This window comes from Chamaea fasciata, unplaced genomic scaffold, assembly GCF_029207755.1.
Source record: "Chamaea fasciata isolate MVZ Bird 193981 ecotype frontalis unplaced genomic scaffold, bChaFas1.0.hap1 SCAF_2, whole genome shotgun sequence".
Taxonomy (NCBI): Eukaryota; Metazoa; Chordata; class Aves; order Passeriformes; family Sylviidae; genus Chamaea; species Chamaea fasciata.
In genome coordinates, this window is record NW_027094087.1 from 78,101,591 (window position 1) to 78,120,300 (window position 18,710).

Genomic DNA, 18,710 nt, shown 5'->3' on the forward strand with positions numbered 1-18,710 from the left:
AATAGAGAGTTTGAGATAGGATTTATTTGTATAACACTTATGAGATTTAGGTTTAAAGCTTTTCATGTTCAAAGTCATGGTTTTATTGCTATTCTGTTGGTAGCTTTTGTTGCTTTTTTCTTTTTGAGTAATAGTTAAAAGGAATCTTCTTTTTCTTTGTACCTGGAGGCACAGTGTGAACACTTAGCCTCACCAGCTGGGTACAAACACTGGTGTACAAAATTACACTTCACCATACACAATTTCAGTATTTGCAATACCACTGATGGAATTATTGAGAACATGCTATTAATGCCTTGTAAGTATAGGTGTGGGGTGGCTTCTTAATGCAATGTAATTGCTTCCTTCCAAAGGAAAAAGGGGTAGGGGAGCAATAAAGGAACAATGCATCTACTGTAGCAGAGCTTTTTACTTCCCATAAAACACATTTTAATGTAGTACATTTCAATATGTTAATTGCCCTTTATTCATTCTATTCTAGGTAACGGTGTTTGTAGCTGTGGAAACTGTGAGTGCTGGGAAGGATGGAATGGAAATGCTTGTGAAATCTGGCTGGGGAGAGAATACCCTTAATGAAGGATGTCAAAGATTGAGGAGTTTTTTTGTTTGTTTTCTTTTTTTTTAGGCTGCTAGGACATTTAATTTCAGAAGTGTCTGGGTGTGGGTATGCATGCACACACACATTCATGATTGCAAATACCTTAGAACACATTTGAGGATCTGCTCCATTAAGAAATGCATCAGAACAAGGGAGCAGGACAGCCTGAGCTCTAGAGGGTGAAGTCATAAAATATCGGTCCTATGGAACTTCTCCAGAGATTTTTTGTAAATTCAGTGGGACCGATATTATACCTATAATAACTATTTCTTTGAGCAACCTGAGTCAAAGGTATAAGAAAACCCTTTTTTAAGGTTATTTACTTGGTTGTCATGTCTCCTTATCAGTATGCAACAATACACCTGTAGAAGAGTAGCACTAGTTGAGTATTTGTCAATTAATTAGTCTGATTTGTTTTATGGTGTTTGAAAAATAGATTATTTGGCCCTTTTTTTTTTTCTTTCCAACAATCCTGATTATGAACCAACTCATAAAATGAGAGGAACTGTAAAGAAACCTATAAAAATATTTTTTTTAATTTGGTCAAATAATTGTGTAACTATGGTCCAATTACATGACACTCATAGGCTGAAGACCCAAAATGTTTGAATGGACCCTTTTCCACAAGAGAACTTTTAGTTTCTGTGGTTGATAGGTCAGTAAGTTGGTTACCTAATCTACATATTACAATGCTTTCAAGTACATAATCTATAGAAACATATGGAATGAAACTAATAAAGATATAAAAGCATGATTGCCTATTCTGCATATGTATTCTGCAACTCACATGTTCTTCTATTGTACAGTTCTATGTGTCTGCAGTTTCCTCCTACGTGTAAAGCAAATGAAAATTTTTTATATTAGTAAATTTTAGGATGGAAATTCTGTCTACTAGTAGAAATCACTATTCAGGACAGATTGCCCTGTCACACATGGAATTCATTGAATTTAACTGCTTTCATAGAAGCAGGGAACCTGAATGTCAACTGACTTGAAAAGTCATCTGTGCTATGCAGTAGCTTGGTCTCAGCCAAAGATGTTTGGACAATGTCAAAAAAGTGAATAAAGTTTTAATGCAGTAAATACAAACAAAGCAGTGGTATGAACAAAAATTTTATTTTTATTTTCCAATGGTGAAATGCTGCTCAGTGTGAAACTCACATTGAGTTATGAATGATGCACAACAATTGGGACTTCCCTAACTTATTTACATATGAGTCTCTTATTTTTTTGTACATGTAGATTTGGCAGCCCTTGAATTCTTCAGAGCAAAAAAAAAAAAAGAAACATACATTTTAGTTTCAAAAGTGTTTACATTTTGAGAAACCATAATTGAGCAAGAAATTGATTAAATGGCTCAAAAATACTTCTTTTAGATACCAAACTTTAACATTGTGGTGTAGGTGCCAAGGTCCTGATTTTGAAGAGGTACATGACTCAGAAATAATGGAACTATGTATGAACCAAAAAAAAGTATTTCCATTAGTAGTCTAGAAATTACTTCTCTTTTAGAAAGGACAGTTTTGAAATAAGAAAATACAATGGTACAGAACATGTAATAGATTGCAAAATTTCAAAGTAATATATTTAATTGCTTTAGTATTCCCCCATCCCATATAACTTGCTGTTTAACCACCACTTTTTTTTCCTCCTTTAACCTGGATTCTTTCTTTCTAAAAATGAAGCTTGGTGAAGCCCATATTCTCAGGGAGTACCATTACCAAACAGCCAACTTATATATAAGCTATGCAGGTAAATAACTAGACATACATCCCAAAGCTACTAGCTCCTCTCTTATCAGATAACCAAAGTATCAGGCAGAGCTCAAAACTGTATTCATAAAGCATAAAGAATCTTCAAAGTAAAAATCATCTTGAAATTTTAATTTATATTTTATAGTTTAAACCCTTAAACTCCATGGAGCTCAACAGGAATATTTTCTTAAGTTTTAGCAGATATGCATTTTGCCAACCCTAGTGTCTGGAGAGCACAAATTGTTGCTTTTATTTATATTTATGAATAATGAATACCGCTGACCTGAATCATCTCATAATCACTGGGTTTTTTTGCTTATACATTCATCTGCTGAATCAGAGTGTAAACAGTGAAGAATACAAAGTTCTCCTTGCTTTCCTTCCATTTTGATTAGTATTAAGAAAGTACTAGATAATCAAAACTCTTATCTGGTGTCAGTAGATGTTTTTGACTTGTTTCATGGCATCAAAACATTTATGTATACTGCAGATCACCTGTGATATTTCAGATATTCATATATAAAAGCACAATTCTTTAGGTGGTGTTAGTTTCATATTTGATGCATTATACTTTGTTGTTTGCTTTAATTTTAAATTTATATACTTATAAAGTATTCTTTATTTCCACTTTGATTTTTTTAAAACCAATCAACTCCAGCTTTTTTGACTACTGGATGGATTATGTAGCCATAGCATTTCAAAAAGTGTTATTAAAGTTGTTTGTTAACTTACATACAGAAAAAAATCAGAATATCTGAGACAGCTACTCTCAGTGGTTCATTTAAATGCAATTATCAAACAAAATGGTGCTATTACTATAAACCTTAAAGTATTAGATAAGACTACTAAAAATGTAATGTACACATTAATTCTTTTCCAATTTTTCCTCTGTTTCCTATAACGTTGCTTGAACATTTCCCCTGATCTTTACGCTGAGGTAACTGGTGATGTGACACCCAGCATATCTGTTTAGTGGCTCATTTCCTCTCTAGAAAAATGAAATCAGAGTGAATAAGATTATTTTTCCACATATTTGAATATAATAGCTGTGTTAATAAATTGTTATCTTTTTTCCCTAATCTCATTCCCTGTGATGGGAATTCCAGATACATAAACTGTAAATGCAGGAAGAGGCATCAGGAAGTGAAACTTACGGCTTGATTCTTCATAGCTAGTGACTGTAAAAACCTGCTTCCAGGCCTGTGGCAAAAGACAAAACCAAATTGGCTAAAAGGGAACTTTTTACTGATTAGATTGATAAACCTTATAAACAAAAAGATACTTTAGCCTTGTTTTCTTCTTATGTGAGAAAGAACACAATCCAGAAGTGTGCCAGTGCTTCTATAATAGACTTGCAGGATTATGCCTATTGTGTATAACATATCTGTAATATCACCTATAAAAAACCTGTGGATTTATTTGCTTCTATAATTTATTAACCTGCTTGTGATCCTTGCTTTTTCCGCTGGCTATATTCTTTCTTAGAAACACATAGATGCATTTTATCATGTACTTGCTCTCACTTTTCCGATGCATTGCCCTTGCTTCTTTGCAGAATGACATCTCACTTTGTAGCTAAATGATACAGCTAAATGACACTGGGATGAAGTTGAATATTTCTGTGACTAAGTAATTGAACAGAAAAATTTATTTCATCTTTAAAAATAAGTCATAGCATTTGGATTAGTCATAACAGAAAAAAAACCCCTCGTTATTAAACATTTTAGAATGCGTCGCATGAAACATGAATTTATCTAAAGGGCCATTTAAAAGAAAGAGAACCTTCTTATGTAGTCTAATTTTGCTTCCACTCCCATTTGAATGTAGCTGAATAATGTATTCTTTATACCAATAAACAGATGGATCATCATGATGTACTTTTACTGCATGGACCAAACTGCCTGCTTTCATACCTCATTGCTTAAACTAGTTTTAAACCAAGACAAAAAGTTTCCCCATACATTTATATATATATATATATATATATATATGTAAAGCCAGGGTTCTTAGTATTGTTTCAGGTATATACCATAGTCAAAGTGAATTGCTTTACTTTATATCTGGTAAGGGGAGGGCCTGGGAGGGGTTTATTAAGAACCAACATTTATGAAAATGACAGTATGTTAAAAAATCAATTGAGAATGGTTAAAAAACCCAGCAAATGAAGCAAAAGCTCTGTTATGTGAACTACAAAGCACTTAAAAGGAGCTAGAGACCCTTCCGTAGGCTCTATCATGTGAGCAATCTCATAAGGATTCTTGTGTATTTATAATATATTTGAAGTACAGCAAAATAGTGCTTTGTTGAAGAAGTTCATATCTCTTCAAAACTGGATCTCTAAAATTGTGCAGGTGTGACTGATTTTGCCAAATAGAACTGTAGCTGAAATACAGATCAAAAAAGAGAAGAAAATGACTTTGTGCAGTGTTAACATATAAAATGGCAAGATGAGGTTGGATTGCAGTGTGAACAGTCTCTCAGACATTAGAGAAAACCCAGAAGAACAAAATACAATGCAAGCATGCAAAAGACCTGGAACGCTGCAGATTCACGGACAGCTGCACATGTAAGTACAAAAACCCCAATCTGTAAATACAAATTGATTCCATCAGGTTTACTATACAGTACTTTAGTAGTAACAGACAGTTGAAAACAGCTTTCACTTAACAGCAAAATTAATTTTAGAGGGAAGAAAATGGTGAAGTCTCATCCTGGAGAACAGCAAGAGAGGTATTGTATTAAGGAGCTGAAATTTTCTTTGGCATGGTAAAGGGGGAGAACTGAGTTTGCCAACCTATTTACATGAAGTTTCACCACCCTGTGGCCAGTGCAATGATGCTTTGCACAGTCTGCTTCTTACATAAACTTTTTTGTTGGTTTCCAGTATGCCTTCATATAAATGTTTTATTCATCATGTTGAATCTGTGTATACAACAAATAAGAATAAACACAAACTGTACAATGCAGACAAACTCTTTGCATATATGTATGTAAATTTGTAACACTGACCAACAGTTCTTTGACAGACACAACCTACAACATGCAGTTAGTTCATCCTTGTCGTACTCTTCCCATGCAACAGATGAGACAAGACAAAATTAAAAGGGATTAAACAAAGCACAAAGATACCTTTGTTATGTTTAAACAGATTGTAGAAAAAAAATCAGGACATTGATTCATTGGATCGAACACTCATGTGAATTTAATCCACAGAAACAACAACAACAACAAAAAAAAATCCCCAAAACCAAAAAACCAACCAACAAACAAAAACCCCAAAAAACAAACAAACAAAAAAAAAAACCCCCAAAAAACCCCCCACAAAACCAAAAAAACCAACCTGTATTTCCAGTATGTACTAACTGCTTAAAGAAATTAAATATGGCCTTAATTATAGCCTCCCAAACTGGTTCACAGATCATAGTTTCTCAGGACCAAAAGGTTAATGTTGAAAACAATACTTATATAGGATTAGGCAATGAACCAGATCCTCTTTGCATGGCTCAGCCAGGTTTCCAGCCCTGTCTCTCCTCAGGCTCTTACACTGGGTGAGTAAAAAGACAACTGAATGGGACATGAACTCATGTATTCCCTCCTCATGAATCAGGTGAGAGAGAATGTCGCCTTCAGCTGTTTTATCTTACTTGAAATATTGTGAAGTTCTCCTCTTACAATTGTCAGAAGGCCTGGGGCCACGGCGGGACCCGGCCGACAGTACAGCATCAAGGCTGCTGCCTCCCATGGGTCCCCCAGCTCACCATCTGAGTTGCTTTGGTTTGATTTTGTTTTCTCAGGGATGGTGCACAAATCCCACTGGACCAGATGGGATGAGAATGGCACACCAAAGTTTTTAATAAAGTGTTGTTTTCCCCACGCACACAGATTTAGTGCTAGCAGGCAAGGGCACAGTCTTAAGTCAAAGTTTCTTTGCATTTTTATCACAGTTTTAGATTAGGTTTGTATTTTTTTTTTCTCTACATGGATAGAGGGCTTCATGCTTAACTCATTCCCTCCCTAGAAAGACCCAACATCAAGCATTATCTTGCTGTTCTCATATCACACATACAAAAAGAAATCTGACCTACAGAAAAAGTTCATCTAGAATTTAGCAGCTTTACAGTAGCCTCCTTGAAGAGTGCACTAAATGTTGCTTATAAAAACAGAACACATTTGAAAACTAGTATGAAGAGTTCATTCAGACTGAATCAGACTGTTCAGCTGAGCAGGCAGGGACTTTGAAATAATCAGCAGTCTCTGTTAGGGATTTCAGCACAAAGATGTGATAAAACAAATTGCGAGAAATACAATGCTAAAAAAGGAACGGATGGCTTCCTCTTTTTGTCTTTAAATATCAAGGTAACAGCAAGAGGCCAAGAGAGTGTTGCCACACAGTTTGCCAGATTGATATACAGTTTGATCTTTGCTGCCATTTCTAAGAAACAAATTCCTTCTTAAGCATACAGAGAGTGCCCGTATTTTTCATCTTCTGAAAGCCTGTGACTAAGCGTGCAAAAACTTCAGTGGCATCTCTCTGGCATTCTCTAAATCTTTCCCCCGCCCTCCTTCATCCCCCGCAACACTGGCTTAATTGTTCACAAGTGACAAACTCAAAGGGTTGATGTTGTTTCTGGTAATATGATCCAAGGCTTCAATTTTATGATGTTTTTGATTTCTTCTAGGTTCATGTAGGAGAAAGTACAGTATATAGAGATCAAGGCAAGGCACCTTCAATCTAGCAATTTGGTGGGCATGTTATCCTAGGAAGCTGGGTGGAGGTACATACTGGGATACCAGTGAAATACATAGGACCGGACTTTGCATGCTTAGCTAAAAATGAAAATAAAGTTTTGTAATACGTCCAGTTTTAAAACTTTTTTTTTAAAACACCAGAAATATTAAACTATAATTTGTAACTACCCTTTGCATTGGTGCTGCAAAAAAGAACACAACAACATCCTTGCCCATGCTTTGCTAAGTAGATGTGGGATTCAGCCAAAAATAACAATGGCATTAAGTTCAGTTCCTTAAAAACAGGAAAGGATTATATTTGAAATGGATTCAGGTAGCGCAATTCTGATTAGTCTTACTTTTTTAGTCTTTTATTGTTGGTGGTTGTTTTTCAAACAATGAAGATTTAGTAGATGAAAAATGAGCCTTAATTCAGACCTACAAGGCCTACAAAATTCTTTGGACCCACTTTTCCAAAAATGAGTGGGTCTTGCTCGCTGGGCAAGGCAAATGTTACCATTACCAGTAAGCCTGTGATATGTATAAAACACACACACAAAAAGAAACTATAGGGGGATGCCAAACACATGCTTCAGAAAACTCCCCGTTGGTTGTGTTTGACACTCTTCCCTCCACTTTAATGCCAACCTCAGAAGCACAGTATCTGTTACTAAAGAGTATTCACATTTAATCAATATTTTAAGCCAGAGACAACAATCCTATTCTTTATAGATATAATTTGTAATAATAGATTTTTGAAGGCTTCCTGATTCCCTGATTGCTTTCAAAACTAAGCCACCGGCAACACTTAAGTTATAGAGAAACACAATCCCTGCAAAAGGTCACAAACAGTGGAGCGAGCAGCCTTATAAAAAAGGGAAGAAGAGAAATCCATAATAGCACAGGTTTACAGCATCTAACTAGAAATTACTTGATTATTTGTGTGCTACAAAATAGAACTTAAACACATGGATTTTGCTGAAACTGGACTCAAAAAGGGATTATGGGCAATTGTCAGCAGGCAAGGTATCAAGTGTACTTGTGAAGTATGTCATTCACATGAAGTGTCACAGTCACAGAAAAGATATTAAAAAGGCATTCCAATATCTGGTAGGGCATTCCATGGTCTGAGTTTAGCTGGTTCGTCCAGGTGTCTTCTCGTTGTGGTGGAGCTACATGTTGAGATTTATCCACTTGCAACAACTCAGTTCAGAAACAGCAGTGGGCAAGCTGGTGACTTGCCTGCCACAAGCTGATCCACAGACACTGCCGAGGGGAAGTCTGGCAAGGATAAATCACTCAACTGTACTTGGGACTCAGCAAAGTCACAACACCTGTGAGGATCTGGCTATGTCGTCTTGCTCTTGTTCACTGGTTTGCCGCCATTCATTATTGCAGATGCACTTGTGCTTTTACTTGGAGTTACCCCAGCCTTTGGCACTGTTTCTCCAATATCATGCAAAGATGGTTCTCGATACATGGCAACTGAGGGGAAGGAAGAGAAAAGGAGAAGCATTTTTAGCAATGTCTCACATATGAGAGTTCATCTCATATAGCATTAATTTTCTATGCTCCTCTTGCATACATGGGAAGCTTTATTTTGACAGACACTGGTTTTGCATCACTGATAGAATTACTTGACCCTCCAAAATTCTCACACTTCTGCATCTGACTTAAAAATGCAGTAGGAAACTGCATTCTTGCTTGGATACTATGGATATTACAGCTTCTTGGAAATGAAAAACTTTGCATAAGGCATACAAAAATATACATGTGTGTACACATGTAGGTATATGCAATCATTAAATAAACATTAAATAAGGATGCGAGCATTTAGAAGTAAAATGTGATAAGACAGATTTATAATTAAAAAATGGGATCATACAATACAGTGGTCTAGTCTTAAGTGTTCTTTCTTAGTCATACATTGCAAGATTAGGCTAGGGTCCAGTTCTATGAAGTTACATGTACATCAGTCTCCCAAATCTGTGGAATTTGGCCATGGTCTCTTCTCCAGGTGTGTCCTGAAGAAATGTCCAGGATATGTGGAGAGTACAAAAGAGGTTTGGGCGTTTTCCTTCCTCATTTCCAAAATCATATACTGATATATATATACAGCCACTGATCTCCACTGAATGTGGAGAAGTGCAGAAAACTCCAAATTAAACTATTAACTGAATTCTTAGAGGAATTAGAAGTTTTTCCCTGGTCTTCAGTCTCTATATAACCACTTCAAATCCTTTGAGGGAAATGCATGTATTCAATTACACAGTTCCAGCATTAAGCTGCCTTAATGATTAATGCTCTTGGATAATTCAATTTCATTTTCCATGTCACTGTATCAGGTAATATTTCCACTTATACCTAACTTCACTTGCATTTATTTATATCAGAGCAATGTTAAAAGAGGTGTCACAGCAGTCAAAGGAATTATCACACTGATTTCTGGACTGCATGTGTGCTACCACAGAGAGTACAATTCCTTCATTCCGTGTCTAATTAGAGTAGGAGGCTGGAGCATCAAAGTACTGACCTTGATCTTCAATGGTGTGAAGTTTCATAATAAATGTAAAGGGCCCCATAGCATAATTAACTAATCAAATACTTGTTCTAACATTTCCAGTGACATAATCTAAATCCTTTTATAGCTTCTGAAAGACTGAAATTAAATGTCTTCTCTAGAGTACATAAGGCTGGTTATGATCTATATCTTCAGAATGGCCCATAAATGTGTTTAGGGCACTTGGCTGATTAATTAAAAGAGCTTGGTGAAATAACACTGTGACCTACAAAATGATTACGTTGAACAACATGAAATGGAACTATAAAGTAAGGAATTATATAGCAGAGCTGTCATATTTAATGATTCTCATAGGCAATGTAAATCAAGTTATTTCTAAGCATTGTCTAAGCTGTTTTGATGGAGTCTGATCATCCAAACATTATTTTAAAAAGGTAAATCCTTTCTTAGTACATACAAATTTGCATTGCTTTAAAAAATGCAGTGGCATTCCCTCCCTGTAAGTCTTAATTTAATTTAGAGGGATCAAGATATAAATTATTAGTATTGTTGAGAGCTTAGGAAACAACTGTAAACTTTCACAAGACAGGGAAAGCATAAGGCATCAGCCTGTCTTCAAATAAATGTGAGATTATTCTGAAGATTTCTATATGATGAAACTAAAGTACTTGACACACTGATCCTTCAATCAAAAATTTGAAGTTAAATATCAAAAGGAATTGGACTGCTAACCAAAGCATTACTCATGTATGTGTTTTCAGATGGTAAGAAATTAGATAGTTTTCAGAATGACTGAGGCTATACGCAGTAACTAGAACCATGAGTAGTTGTTGGACAAGAAGCAAAGGGCACATAGGTTTATAAAGGCCTGAAGAATACATAGGATAACACAAAATTTCCAAGATAAAAATGGATTTTTCAGAGAATGTGGTGTCATTTTGGTGTGTAAGGTTATTGTGATTGTTATTTGCTCCTATCTTAGTTTAAAGGCCAACTTACATGAGTTGTGTACATTATACCACCTGGCAAAGTAGTACATCATGACTTATTTCATAAAGAGACCTTTGTATTTTGTATTAGAAATCTTCTACTTTGAAATTCTGATATTTCATCCATTCCCTTTATAATTTCCAATCATTCTACAATATTCATTATTTCATTTTGCCTAATGAAAGGACTATTTTCTCACTGCAAGACTCACAACAGCTTTTCTCCTTACAACACAATATTTTAAAAGCAGCACAATGCTCTTCCACAAAAGAGTTCTTTTCTTGTAGAATGACCTCTAAGACCCTGTAAAAATGTTTTTACATATGCCCTTTGTACCATCACTACACGGAAGCACAAAACTCCCATGAAACTTTGGGAGTGGCATTGGGATTGGCCCCTGTGTGGGGCATGCACATTCAGTAAGGGCATTTTGGAAACCACTCCCTCCTCTTGTGAGATCTATAGGAGAGTGTGCCAGAGATGGACTGAGCCTTACCTTCCAATGGCTTGGGTAGAAAATGAGCTGCTGGTTTTGTTTTCTTCACTCTGTTTCCTTTCATGACCTGCCCTTCTTTGTTCAGCCCCAAGAACCAGGCCCTCCCAGACTCCTGTTGTCTGTAGAGCATGGATGAGTAGATTACATAATAATTTTCAAAAACAGACTCCTTGAATTTGCACTCTGGTGTAAAAAGTTCCTGTGGGAAGAAAAAAAAAAAGTTAAATGGTATCTCTAAAATGCAGGATTTGTTTTGTTAACTTACAAATACCTTGTGATAAGTTTTATATATAATATATATATATATATATATATATATATAAGGTTTTCTGCTTTTAAGACAAGGAATTCTGTCTTTCTCTGGAAGACCACCAGTGAACTTATTTCACTTACCATGCATGCCTCAGTTTACGCATCTGTGCAACAGAGATAGTATATTTTTAAAGTAGAAAGAGAGCCACACAGACATAAAAGCACTATTTAAAATACAGGCATAATTATGGTCATGCTTATTTTTCTGATAGGATATCCTTATAAAGATTAAGAAAGTTAATACTAAAAGAGCATTAATGAGATATAAGTTGTTCCATTTGAACTGAATGCAGCAGGCTCCCTCTCATTTACAACAACTAATATTTGATGCTTAAAATGCTGCTACCAACATATTGTATTATATAGCATTCCCTGTAGTCCTGGAAAATACCACCACAGGGAAATACCATTCTGATGTACAGATTTCTGGTCAAAGAATAATATTTCCTACTGGCATCCTCAGAATTCATTCCAAAAATGGATTTTTTTTTTTTTCAGAAGTCCCATTCTGTAATGGCAGTTGTCCTAAACTCTATATAGGTTAATCTAAACACAAACTTCTGTAGTCCAGTAGCCAAGTAATTAAAAAAAAATAATAAAAAAGTAACTAACAAAATAACCAGTGTTATCATCCATGGAGATAGAGATTACCAAAATTCTTTGAAAAAACCCAGCAAGTTAATAAGCAAGTAAATATATTTTTAAGATGTCACAAGAAAATAGGATTCTGTGTGAATGTGATTTTCCGTCTGTGGACCCATCTGCTGAAGCCTGTAGAAGGAATAAGACATTAAAGGAGGAGGTAGATATGGGAAAGGGGGAAGTAGCTTGCTAAGATTTCAGAGCTCAAAGTTCTCAGCCCTGAATACTCTTTATATTTCCTTTAGTTATCTTTCCAAAAAAAGCAAAGAAAAAAAAATCTGGAAACGTCACATCTTTTCACTTCTCCATTCACAGTGGGTTTTTTTTTCCATTTCTTTTTGTTCCTGGCCCCATGCAGTACTGAGTTAACACCCAGCAGGCAATGTATTTTCAGGGTCTCTATGCCAACCCCAGCTGCCTATATATTGTAAGAATTTCACAGCTGTTTCTACCACAGAATTTACTTTCTGGAAATCAAAGTCCTTAAAGACACAGTTCCCCATACCAAAAAGCATTGATTTGACTCTTCTAAATGTGCACTGTCACTTAGCGCACAACCTAGTTCTCCTAATGTGGTGGGGTACATGGTATTTGTATTGCCATGGCTTAAGTTACCACCTGTGAGAAAAGCTGTCTGGATGAACACCAGGCACACTACAGCATTCCCAATCTTTGAACTTCAGATTGAAAAAAAAAAAATAATGCATTTTATGCAGCAAGAGAGTAAAAGCAGGGAACAGCTGGGAAATAATTCATGAGCCTGCCCTAAAATAGGTTGCTTTGTCTGTGTCAGCCAGTACACTTAGCGTCTATAGGTCACACTCTTACAGGATGCAAAAAAAATTCTGAATTGAGCAATGGGCATCTTTTTGCACTACCACTTCTTTACCCCCCATGTGTACAACTGCATATCAACGGCATATATATAGATATGTATATATATATATATATATGCAAAAATGCAAATAGAGTCTGTACTAGAGGCACTGAATACAAATGACAGGAAAACACCTTAACTGCACCTTCTCCTTTGCCATGGGGCTTTTTCTCTCTCTGTTCAAAACTTTAAGACATCTGTTGTTTGTGTTACTCTCCTTTCTCCTCCACTGATTTCAAGTCACACAGGGCTCAAGGAGACTCAAAATAAAACCAGAAGGCAGGGAGGCATGCTAGAGGGAATGCCTCTTAAAGCCTAGCACAAACATTTACATGCAAGTCATGTTCCTTGGCTGTTGAAACAGCAGATGCTAATCAGGAAATGCCTACACAGCTCTCCTTATTGCCTACTTCACTGAAAATGCTACCCCCTGTGTTCCCCACGAAGTTTTACTTCCTTGTAAGGCTCAATTACCATAAACACTACTTCTTAGCCAATACTCACATTTTTTTGTGCTATAAACAAAAGCTGTTTGTCGTTCTATGTTCCTCTGTACTAGAGCTGCTTGGCTGCCTCTAAACACTATTTGTACGCTTTCTCTAACAATATCCATTATGATACTTAAACAAGGTTCCTTCAATTCATATCCCTTCCCTGAATCAAACCAGTCTCTTTCCTTTCTCATTTCTTTGGCATAGCAGTAGTGTTTCTGACAGTTCACAGTATATGAAGTGGTAGGCATTTACTTTACCAAGTTAAAAGATAGATAGATGGATAGATAGATAGATAGATGGATAGATAGATAGATAGATAGATAGATTATGTCAATGAAATTACTTAATTACTTGGCTACTCATGGTTGCAGACTAATAAACTGGACAAACTGGCATCATTACTACTATGTAGTTAAGAAAACCATAATAATAGTCTGATTTTCTTTTCTTTTTTTTTTTTTCTTTTTTTTTTTTTTTTTTTTTTTTAATAACAAGGAAGAGTCAAACACAAATACTGTAGTCTGCGTAAAACTACTGCAGCTATCCTACTCCAGATGTCTGGGTAGGGCAACAGCTTTGGACAGGGTTTACATTCATCCAGTATATTAGGAGGCTATTCTGACTGTGTTAAACTCTCAGTCAAAAAGTCTCTTAAATATATGTTTATTTAAAGCAGACTAACAGTTCCAGCAGTGTGGGGAGTATTCATTAATGAAAATTAGGCACCTGACAATTACTATACTGAACTGCAGACACCAGCTCCTCTAAGGAAAGAGTTAGTCAAAAGATGACTTCTGAAATGGTCCCCTTCCCTGGGGCTCAGGTGCAATTGAATATTTCTAAGTTAAGAGTGGTGCCTGAAGTCTTGCCTCAGACACCATCTCACCTGGCTGAAAATTGCTACTATATTTTCTACAGCAAAGTATCCGTAACACCTAAGATGTTTTTGCATGTAGCAAGGTCAAATCCAGGTCTGCATATCTTAGACTGAACCCAGTGAGAACACCCAGAAAATTAATAATGTGCTAACAGCACTGACTTAAAAATTAAAAAATTCCACAGGCGACTTTATTTAAACCTGTTGTTGGGGGTAAAGGCAGTACAGGGTGCTTTATGGGGGAAACTGAGTGGTGAGGACACTCCTCTAGGCTACTTCCCTATCTGTATCCAACCTGAAGGAATCCAAATCTGCATCTGGCTGACATGAATAATTTAGATCTTCCCTGCAAGAATGACTTTTTGGGTTTTGATCCCAGGACATTTTGTATTAAGAAGTGAATGAATAAACTGCAAAACTTGACATGACTTGCAAACAAGAATTTGTGCTCAGGATTTCTCTTTCAAGGTGAGCCCAGATTTAACCTGCAGTTTTATATAAAAAATGGTTTTATCCTGTCAAAGCAACATTTGAGAAATAAAGTGTATGTCAGCTGCCAATTTCCAAAACCCCAGGAATGGGTTTTGGCTGTGAACTGCAATCTGATACAGTGTCCTGAGTCCCAGAGAAGTAAAGGATGCATTAAACTGCACTTTGCTGAGAAGAATTTTCACTTGGATGTTTTTCTAGAATCTCATCAATTTTTTTATTTATGTCAGTCCTATTTGGAGACATTTTAATTTAATTTTAATCTAGTGGCAGTAGCATTAATTGCTAATTAAAGATTGTGAGTTCAAACTCGTGGAACCAAAATTTCAGTCATTGCAGTTCTTAGTTCTGGGGCCCCCACCAGCATTGCCAAATCTTAGCATCATAATATTCAAAATGATGGGGTTTTCCCTCATGGAATCATGTGGTGCTATCAGAATCTACTTTCATAGAAGAACAAAACACAAAAGAAATAAAATAAAATAAAAAGAACCATTATCCACTTCTCAAATCTGGGAGTTTCTGAACAGCAGAGCTCAGGTTACTTGCGGTGTGAACATAAAGATATAAGGGTTGTTGGAAAGAAATTCAGATGACAACTGAGATGAATTCCTTACCAAGTAATGTCTTCCTGTCAATCAAAAGCTGAGGTCTGACATGATGAAGTTAAGCCTCAATGCCAATCAATAATATGGCACAGTAGCAAGGGGCTATCATTCAGAATCAAACTACAGCAAACTTTATTGTCCCACAAGCCACTGAGTAATTGAAAATATTTGAATGGATCAGTAGTGTAACTTCTCATTGCCATGATTTCACAATTTAGTCTGTTCCAGTTAGCTTTAGAGAAATTGCACGCATCCATTCTTAATTACGACCTTTCAATTAAAATAAACCCCACAAAGCACAGTGTTTGCCTAGTCCAATTCTCAGAAAGAAGAAATAGGCTGCAAACCACAAAGTTACAAAGCAAAACTAGCATGACAACACAACTGGCAACATAGCTTCCAGATATTGTTTAAACATTAAATGGACACCTGCAGTTTTAAATTATATTTCTGTTCAGTAAATCAATAATGAACTGTTGGGACTAAACAAAAAATAACCTTCCATTGCACACCTTGAGGGACAGGGTAAGAACCTGGCTCTACAATGGCCAGCTGTACCAAAAGTAAGGGCTCCCACAAAAGTTTCCTATTTTCTAGTCCTGAACCTTTAAGCCTCTTTAGTTTTGTGTTTTATTCTGAAACATATGAAGGAAGGGCATTAGCTACAGCTCACAGAAGTGATAAAGCTAGCAGATATCCTCTTGAATTGTAGCCAGCATCAAACCAGGAGGCAATGGACTCCCCTGGAGATGGGAACAACAGGACTTGTTCATCAACCAGGCAGCAAAAGCACAGCAGTAGGCTCGACTAGCTTCAGTTTCTCCTTGGTGCCATGCAGAAAACACAATTGCAATACAAACTCAAAGAAAGTTCCAGGCAAGGAACAGTCAGTCTAATAAAGCACTGTAAAATACCCTGATACTATTCATTATTTGCACCCAAAAGTACAAGTTATGGAACAGGATCTCAGAGCTTTTGAAGTACAAGCCAAGTGATGCAAACACCTCACAATCTAAAAACCCCAACACACCCAATCAATGGTATCAGCATGGAAGTAGGTGGTTATCAATTTTTTTTTTTTTCTAGAAATAATGACAAAGGGTTCTTAAGGACAGGCTGCCGAAAGGGCAACATGAGCTTAGTGGAGGCTTATGGGAAACTTCTGCAGAGAGAGAAAAGTAGCACAGAGTCAGCACAAAAGTGTTTTGAGAGTTAGAGGCTAGCAACACAAAAAGAACCAACATAAAAAAGAAGGAAATGACATTTTAACAGTGGATAGAAAGGTTGGAAATGACTCATGAAGTCTGGTCTTAAGGTTGAAAAGAAGAAGTTTGCTTAATGAGGAAAATGCACTCAAAAGAGAAGAGAAGTTAAAATAGTGAAGATGGGAAATGAACTTTGTGGCAGAGATGTGAACGGAGATTGTGGGGGTAGCACTGTATTCCTCAGTGCAGGAGGGGAGGATGCTGCAGTGATCAAAGTGTGAAGTGATGAGATCCCAGAAAACAGCCACAGTGAGATGGAACAGCAAAAGGCCTTGTCACAGACATTTGTGCAGCAAAACCTGTAAGATCTGGAGGCTTCTCCTGCACATGAAACTCAGAATATACTTAAATCGATATTGCAGTGACTTGCTGCCCATTGAATTAGTGAGTTAGACTACCTTATTACAGTAAACCTATTTGACAAATGCTTGCCAAAGAAAACAAAAGAACCACTTAATATTTCCTGTCCATAACATCAGATTTCCTCAACACTTAAGATGGCTCAAAGTCTGCAGTTTGAACCCATCTTGAGCATGAGCTCCTCCTTGAATGGCAGAAAACACAGCAACACATGGTTACACACCTTATGAATTAAGGAGAAATTTATATTCTATTTCCTGCAGGTTGAGAAGACATTTAGTGTATCTGGGCCTTAAAAAACCCCCTAATACAAACATAATTTTTTAACATCAGAACAAGAACAAGTAAAATTGGCAGAATTTTCTGTGTGCAAACTGTCCAAGTAAGATAGCAAGGACACAAGACTTTAGCTGCCACTGCAAGCTTTGGAGTCAAATTACTAACTTCAAAAGTAAAGGCAGTAATAGCTGAAGCTGACAATCACAGAGATGTCCTATGAAAGTAGCAAACACTCACATCCCCTTTCAAACACTTTCCACCATTTTCTGACATAAAATTTCCTCAATATATTGCAACAGTCAGAGAATGCCGTAATTGTCTCTTTTAAGATAATGTTATTTCTATTTCTGATGATTACTAAATGTGGTCTTTAAAAAGAAGAAAGTTATGAAGAAAGAGGACTTGCTATGATTCAGGTAAAAATCAGGGACGATTCTTGCTGGTTAAAGAATCACTGAGAGTACATTAAAATGTCAGCATGTAAAAGAAAACTTTTAGCTACGATGTCTGTATCTCATTTTCAAGTTCTTTAAAGTCTTGAAAATGTGGCTAAAACTGCTTGTAAAGAAATAAACCACTTTTGACTAAATTTAGGCAAAAGTCAATGTAAATTAATGTTATTGCAAATATTAGAACTCGAATCCTTAACTAGGATTCTAATTAGCAGGGATATGAATGGTAATATTGATCATGTAGCAATTCTTTTATTCATGTACATTCATAAGCACCTAAAATAAGGTCATGAATAAAATTCACATAATATAAATAAAGATAAGCTAACAAAAATAGCTTGAACAGATATCTGTGTGTTTAAGAGTATCACAGAATCACAAAAGAGTTAGGGTTACAAGGGACCTCTGGAGATCATCTAGTCCAACAACCTTAACAGTGATCAAAGCCCAAGTTTATGTCCAGGTTGGAATCACAGAATCATTAAAGTTGGAAGATCATCAATTTTAACCTTTGACTGAACACCACCATGTCAACTAAACCACAGCACCAAGTGGCACATCCAGTCATTTCTTGAACAATTCCAGGAATGGTGACTCCACCACTTCCATTCAAATGCTTAACCACCCTTTCAGTGAAGGAATTCTTTCTGATGTCCAACATGAGCCTTCCCTGGTGCAGTTTAAGGCCATTTCCTCTTGTCCTGTGTCTGTTTGTCTGGGAGAAGAGGCTGGGCTAACCCCCACCTTCCTCGAACCTCCTTTCAGGTAGTTGTAGAGAGTGATAAGGCAAAACCAGAACATAGCATCTTGGTTTACAAAAATTTCCTTACTTCAAAACAGATAGGTTGCCTTTCTTACAACTAGAAGCTATGGCCATATTAATCTATAATTTATTAAAGGCAATAATATTTTTTAATGGAAAGCAGAGCACAGAACACATGCTCTTTCATAAACTTACCATTTGAAAG

General features: G+C 36.3%; 2 protein-coding genes across 6 annotated transcripts in view; one reads left to right on the forward strand and one right to left on the reverse strand.

The window, feature by feature from the left end:
- ITGBL1 (integrin subunit beta like 1) overlaps positions 1-1,885 on the forward strand; it is a 128,973-nt gene extending 127,088 nt beyond the window's left edge. The window contains exon 11 of the mRNA XM_066176414.1: positions 482-1,885. Coding sequence (XP_066032511.1) covers positions 482-573 — 92 coding nt within the window. The 3' untranslated portion in view covers positions 574-1,885. The remainder of the gene's footprint in view (positions 1-481) is intronic.
- The window catches only part of FGF14 (fibroblast growth factor 14), a 385,249-nt gene continuing 368,234 nt past the window's right edge, over positions 1,696-18,710 (reverse strand). For all 5 annotated transcript variants that reach the window (XM_066176416.1, XM_066176418.1, XM_066176417.1 and 2 more), the window contains 2 exons: positions 11,088-11,286; positions 1,696-8,565 (listed from right to left, as the gene is read on the reverse strand). In XM_066176416.1, coding sequence (XP_066032513.1) covers positions 8,429-8,565; positions 11,088-11,286 — 336 coding nt within the window. In that variant the 3' untranslated portion in view covers positions 1,696-8,428. The remainder of the gene's footprint in view (positions 8,566-11,087; positions 11,287-18,710) is intronic.